This window comes from Hyalella azteca, unplaced genomic scaffold, assembly GCF_000764305.2.
Source record: "Hyalella azteca isolate HAZT.00-mixed unplaced genomic scaffold, Hazt_2.0.2 contig2815, whole genome shotgun sequence".
Classification (NCBI taxonomy): domain Eukaryota; kingdom Metazoa; phylum Arthropoda; class Malacostraca; order Amphipoda; family Hyalellidae; genus Hyalella; species Hyalella azteca.
Window position 1 is genome coordinate 178,518 of NW_025933076.1, and position 7,417 is coordinate 185,934.

The window sequence follows — 7,417 nt, forward strand, 5'->3', positions numbered from 1 at the left end:
AAATATGTTAATAATCAAGGGTAAGAGCTGCATCTTTCCATTGCTGCTATCAAAAAGTGTAAATGTAAGAATCTCTAATAAAAAAGTTTTTGCCTTGGGTTTAGGAATTAGTTGGGTTTTGTCGCCTTTGTCGGTTATTAATTTTAAAGTTTTAGGTTCATGGCGAATATTTTGGTTTAGAAACCAAAAATATTTTCAACAATTATTAAAATGTAAACTGATCCGTGATTTTTTGCGTGAATGACATTATTGTGCGGGATTAAAGTGAATCAATGCAGATAAATTCTTTTGGTTTCCACACCCTGACTCAAGCTGAAAAAGTGCGCCCTCTCTTATTCAAGTTTAACGTGCGCACTCCCTTACTCAAGTTTAAGTGTGTACACTCTGATTAAAGTTGAAAGTTCGCACTCCCTGACTCAAGTTTGATGTGAACTAACCCTGACCTAAATTATCTCCTAGTGTATTGACTGGAACTCTAGTTCCCAAGCCATCAGCTACGAATACCAGTTACGATGGTAATTGTAGATGTAGACAAACGGTTCAAGTGTGTACAAACGGTGACTTAAGTTGAAGTGTGACCCTAACGGTGACCCTAACTCAAGCTCAAACTGTGCACACCCTGAATCATGTTTTAAATGAGTACATCCCGATCCTAGTTCAGAGTGTGCACTGTGTATTCCGCTGTGTCAAATTATAAGTGTGCACTCACGACTTTAGTTCAGAATGCGGACTCTCAGTCTCAAGTTATAATTGCACGCGCCTTGACACAAGTTTGAGGCAAGCCGATCGATGTCTTCTTCCATTTGATAGCTTCAATATCCTCACATTCAAGTGTGTTGAATTCGATCTGTAGTTTGTTCTAGAATATCATTAGTTTTGGATATATGTACTTTATGAAATATAAACATTTGTACGCTTCCCTAACAAGTAAGTTTGCAAGTCTAGATTCTACCATATAAAATATGTCAAGTCAAAGTCACGCAGTTTTTCATTGTTTCGAACTAGCATAAATTGTACTCAGATAATGCACAGATGTCAAACCCCTTAATATTCATAGCTATGCACTAACTTTTTTAATGACTTAGTTGGTACTTCGTTTCCTCATGCACTTCGGATATGAGAGTCGATTAAGATTTTTATTTGCCATTCCCATGCACCTTGTTGAGAGACAAGAAACAGTTGCTTCGACCATGAAACAATTGCTTCGAAGTGTTATGAGAGAACAATGAGGCTACGAGAAGTTAGCTTTTCTATACCGAACATGTGATAACAATGAAGTCCGTGGAAGCATTTTATGTTTTATAGCTACAAAGTCGAGAAATTTAAGCCAGTCGGAGAATTGTGAAAGAGCTAAAGCAAATTAATCTACTACCAAATTCACAATTTACTAATCACCTCTATATCACAATGCACACAATGCACAATGCAAAGTTGGTGTCGCGGTCAGTATAAATGCAACGATAGTTGATAAATGAATCCAGTAACTTGCTCAGGCATACCAAGTGCATGCTTCTGTCTTGTCACGCATTATATTGGCTTATGAATTTGATTTCAGAACAGATCACGGTTTTCATAGATGCGCGTATCACGGTGACAAGATGTGCAGCAAATACAAAAACGGTATTTAAAATATGCTTAATTCATTTTTCGTCGGTTATCGATTGTAATTGTCTAAACTTTATTTTCCCGCCATCACAAGTTCCATCGATTGGCATGTGAACAAAATGAAGAAATTTCGTAAAGTAGGACGAAGCAGGATTTATCTCCATCAAAAGGCCCCCAAAATGTCTACACAGAATCTGTTTCCGTAATAAATGCGTCTTGGCTCTTCTGCGTCAGCATAGTATTTTATTAATAATATCTAATATTTTCCTCGCAGGAATATCGAAGCTTCGTTGTCAAAGAAAGTGGCACCGCTAGTCATCGAGGCTTTGGTTTCGTGTGCAGGAGGACCGCTGAGATATTTCTGCATTGTCTTCAACGCTGCCGGAAATTCAGAGCCCGATTTTTCTCACTGGAATTCTGGTTCGCTTTTATCATGACTGCTACAGAGGCTCGGCTTAGCGCCGCTATTCGCATCTTCACTCGCGAGTTTCATTTAGCTTTTCGATGGACTTTCTTAATTTAGCGAAACGACTCGCGTTCGTCATTCTCGTTCTGTGCACATGAAGCGGGTTGCTATAAAAGTGAGTTCGTACCTGCAAATGTCTAGCTGGATGATTTGTTGGCTGGAACCCCGAAAGAGTCTTACGTAAATTACTTTGGCGGTAAATGTGAGGCTTTTTGATAACTCATTCTCATTCGCACACTCGTCGGTTCTCGTATGCATGGGGTCTCTCTCTCTCGTCTCTCTCATGCCCAATTGTGTTTCTTCAAATAGCTTGACGTGACTTATTTTCAAACACATGACATTCATAGGTTGTTTTTTTTTCTAAATTTAATGGTTGACAATTGCCGGGCTTTTGTGAAGCAGTTTCTGCACCAGGACAAGTTTGGACAACTGAGTAGTGAGAGCTCGCTACTCAGGGGACAAATCAAGGGAATTTGGGTGCACAAATATACCGCATTCATTAGGTTATTTGATTTGGTTTTCCTGAGAGGATTTGGCTCCATGTCAATCTGTTGATTTGTTTACTGTTGAACTTTATGTTTAACTTTTCTCCTAAGTTTAAGCTTAAACCTACAGTGAGGAATTGCTTGATGAAGTTAATCTGCAAAAATGTAAGATTAACACAGTTTAGTCCTTAAAACTACTGGGTATCCTACTAGTATATCAACAAATGGGAGCTGAAGAAAGTTAAAAAAATTGTCGCGTGTGCAAAATAACGACAAATTCATTATCTAACAGCAAGGACAATATATGAATAATTGAATTCAGTATTTGATTTTTTTTTTTGAAAATTTAGTCCAAAGTATTTAATGATTTCATACTTTTTTAATCATATAGTAACGTATCATTTGCCCTTATGCCATATTGATGAGAAAACGGTCATGGAAGCTTCTTCATCTACAGTATTTATTAATTCTAAAAGCAAATTTCGGAGGTCTAAAGGAAACAACCACTCAGTACACACTAATACTCGGGATGAATCATCGGCAAACAAAAAGATGTCTGGCCTTACATTGCAAATTTTCTCGATACAAGAAAGTCGATTGAATTTGTTCCAGAACTCCCAGAAAAAAAGACTCATCCGATCTTGTGCATCGCAGACATTGCCAATACCAAACAAATCTTTTCTTATTGCTTTGGCAAATTGTACGGGAAAAGCAAACCTTGGAAGACGCAACTCTAGTTTTTGACGGCATTACGTCAACATCTTCGCTGGGAATGTGACCGAACAGCAATCACATCTGAACTTGATTTGTCTGGCGGTACGAGAGGCAAATTTCTTCATCTCCTTTGAAATGGCAGCCTTTGATCAGACGACGCTCCATATCGAAGTCACGCTAGTCATCAATGAAACCTAAAGAAGTTGAACACTAATAGCTGCAAAGAATTAACTGAATGGAGTTATTTTAATATTATGTATTATTGCCAGGTCCCTCGAAGTAACTTTTGGAAAGTCCCAAACATTTCGAAGTTCAGTGTAAACGTCCGATCAGAACAAATTTAATTTAATTTTGATAGCATGAAGGAAGAAGTGGATCAATGGGTTAGAAGCAAGAGATTTGTTACCAATAAAATTTGTTATTTTTAAATACTTGTATTAAAATAGGTTTAACAATCATTGGATATTAAATTTAAGACCTCTATTGAGGAGAAAGAAAAAAGAGTTCAGTTATCGTGTAAATTTTAGATTTACTTGAATTTATGAGAACTGTGATTGTATAAGTATGCACATGAAAAATTTCGGTGCAAACATGCCAAAAAGAGGGATTAAGAAATTATTCACTCAATCTTCCGGTGATGGATGTTCGCTGTTTATGTTAAGTTTGTATTTCTATTAGAAATAATTGTGCACATTGGTATTAGGCTAGCCAAGCGCGCTTCTTCGACATCTTCAAAGTAAATAATATATTTTAACTAACTAACTTTAAAATATTTAAACTAACATAGGTGCAGGTTGATCTTAAAAGCGACGGTTGATGTCGATCCCTCTTCTTGTTCTAGGAAGCAATTAGTAATTTTTGCTCCCTCTTCTGTTACTTGCAGTAAAAAATGTAGTTTTTCTTACCAGGTTGAGAAGATACTAAGGTTAGATTCCAAAGTTCTGCAAGAGTGAGTCGTTTTTTGATCACTCGAGCATCACTCTAAAAGTTGTTAATCAAGTGAATTCTAGCAGTAAAATTTAATTTAACTCTGTTGCAATAGCCAAACTTGATCTTCAGTTTTCAGTTTTCAATGTCATCTTAAACATGCTATGTAGGAAAATTAAGAATTTTTATTTATAAATAGTGAAAAATTGATCAAGCGTAGCTGTAGAGCCATATAACAAGACTAATGTAGCCATGTAACACAGTCTTCTAATTTCAACAACTGTTAACGCCTAATTATAATATTTTTATGATTATTATAAAAACTGTTGATGGCTAATGAATAATATTTTTGTTATCTGCACCAGGTTCGGGTCCCGAAGTTGGCCGTACGGTGACTGTGCTCTACAGCGACGGCACGCGACGCCTCAACAAAACCAACTCGCGCTCGCAGATAGAAATCCATCAAACTACCACAACCGTCACTTCAGCGTACACTTTCAATACTCAACACCTTCATCATCCTTACATTCATCACTATAACCCTCATCACCATTCTCGCACGTCAGCAGGTTTCAATAAACCATACGACGATGGAAACATTCGTGACCACAGTTTCAAGCAACGTGGGAGTAGAAACGGCAGGTTTCAAGTAAAGAAGAGGTTCTCTAGCCACGATGCATTGAGGTTTGAAAGCAATGAAGATACAGGCACCAGGTATGAGGGTAAAAGTGCAGTCAAGTACCAGGAAGAGTCAAATAAGCGATACGACAAAGAAATAATCGATAGCTCCCGACAACGGGAAAGTCCTCTCAAGTATGTGGATGATAGCCCCGAGGCGGCGTGCCCGGGTGACTGTTACGAGCTCGGTGCCATGAGCTACTTCAGCACCTCCGCCGCTCAGTCGCCCCAGACGCCTCAACGGCCTCACTCACTCGGGTCTCTGACATCGTTGTCGCGGCGGACCAAAGACTGCGATATCGAAGTCGTGCATCTTGATGACTGCAACAGCGTCTCACTACAGCAGAATTGATCACAGATACCGTTACAGGCGGCGGCATTGATCAGCACAATCGCTCTCGTACAATCACGTGTCGATGAACTGTAGTTTTGAACGGAAAACTCATGATGTGCGTTGTTTTTGGAGCTACTATCCTGGATAAAAGATAAAACCAGAGATCGCATCATAAGTATACTTTTGATGATCTTTTTAGTGAGGTCCTTTCAAAGTGTTCTAGAATTTTTTTTTGTTCTCATACCAAATTAAAATGAGCACTACTGATCTTTTGAATCAACGCACCACTTAATAAAAATGAAATGTTCACGCTGTAAAAATGAACAGTATTCATATTTTGGTAGAGAGTATTTTTAAATTTATCCTAATTCTATAGAGTGTTAATAACAGGTACAATTCTTCACAATTCTTCAGATTTTTGGCACTGGAATCAAATAGTTTAAATGCGAATAGAAATTGAATGAAAGAAGTCAGCTTAATTAAATTACTACAGCTTCTGAAGTTTTATTGGTTTTAACGGAAAGGAAAATCGAAAAAAATTAAATGCTCACAAAAATTATTTTTGGCTTTCGAGAAGAAAGCATCGCCAGTTTGATGATCTGAAAATTTAAACATGAATTCTTCATTGAGGTTCGGAAGGAAATATTTATTCCTTGTATAGCAGGGAGTATTTATTAAATTCCCGACCATATAAAGAAATCAAAATGATTGCCCTGAACTGCGATCGAGTGAAGCTGCGCAAAATGCTAAAAGAAATTTGGTACATCGATGCGAAACAGTAAAAAGCTCTGAGGTATTATAATTTCAAATATCTAAGTAATTTATTACGAGTAAAATGGAAACCCTAAGTTCCTTGCCACGCGCATAATGGATTCAAATACCGTTTTTTTAACGAACATGAACAAGAATGCGTGATATACGAGTTGAGATTCAAAAGTAAGATAATGTCTTGGGAATTATAATTCTTGTATTTTGTATGACGAGAGAGTTCAACTATAAACTTCAGCTATTTTTGAATGTGGAATAACATTTATTTAACTTCATTAAATATCTATTATTATTTGTTGTGCCATATGTTATAATAATTTTTATAAATTGGGAATCACAAAAAGAGTTATATGGTTAAATTCACCTGCCAATTCTATATTTCATAATACAACACATAAATGTGAGGCAACTAGAGCCGATCTTTGATCGTTGCTTATACCATGTACAATGTCCTCCAAGAGAGCGCATTTATGGGAACCTTGGACAGCTTATAGGTGGCCATTGAATAATCTAAGTTTAGCTCATAAAACCCGCATGTGAGCAGAACGCAGCCCAATTCAAAGCATATTGAACTTTGAGTCTCGTTGTGGATCTGGCAAATATCTATTGCAATTTGAGTGGACCTGAACCACTCTCACCGGGTGAAAAAGTTTTATGTCAGTCGAAAGAACTTGCAAGCATGAATTCCGTGTTGTAAGATTTAGTAGGTGCACTCATGCTTACCTGGGATATTTTGACTAAATTGAAAAATGTAACATTTGATTTCACCTTTTTGTATAACAATTACCAGAAAATTCAGTGTAAGGTTCATTCGACAGTATGTTTTGAGTTAAATAATTACTTCGTTGAATTTAGTAGATGAATAAATGAAAATTAAGTTTTATTCTAATTATCTGCTGAAAGGCATAAATATAACATCTTCGAAGATATCATACATAAAATCAGTCAAAAAAGATTGAATTAAGATTGAATTCGACAAAAGAAAGATTGAATTCGAAAGATTGAAAGATTGAATTCGACAAAAAATTCTCGCGAACACGACCTGAAGAAATAAGCATAAATTGATGTTGGAATCTAATAGTATTCACTATTAAATTCAAAGTATTTTCCGCACGGTTCGCAAACATTTTTAGCGTTTCATAAGCATCATGTGTCGAGTAATAAGTATGAATTTATTGCAATTATTTTAAACATATGTATTAGTTAAGTGCGTCGTGTAGACTTCCCATGTCAGAGCGTGGTACCAGGAAACATTCATTAGGGATGGTTCTTGCTAACGGGTTTTTAAAATAAAATTTTTTTAACAGAATTTTAAGTTCTGAATACTGACCATTGTAATTTTTTTTTCTATGGAATCCTCAATCGCCGTTGGATATGAGTGCTCTACAAAATGCACTCAATTACCAACACCTTTTTATTGTATACCATTATGCGACTTAT

At 36.6% G+C, this 7,417-nt stretch overlaps 1 protein-coding gene across 1 annotated transcript in view; it reads left to right on the forward strand.

Annotated features, from left to right (window-relative positions):
- The window catches only part of LOC125179585, a 39,569-nt gene extending 33,296 nt beyond the window's left edge, over nt 1-6,273 (forward strand). Inside the window, exon 3 of the mRNA XM_047885707.1 lies at nt 4,563-6,273. Within this exon, the coding sequence (XP_047741663.1) occupies nt 4,563-5,227 (665 nt within the window). The 3' untranslated portion in view covers nt 5,228-6,273. The remainder of the gene's footprint in view (nt 1-4,562) is intronic.
- Nucleotides 6,274-7,417: the final 1,144 nt, after the last annotated feature.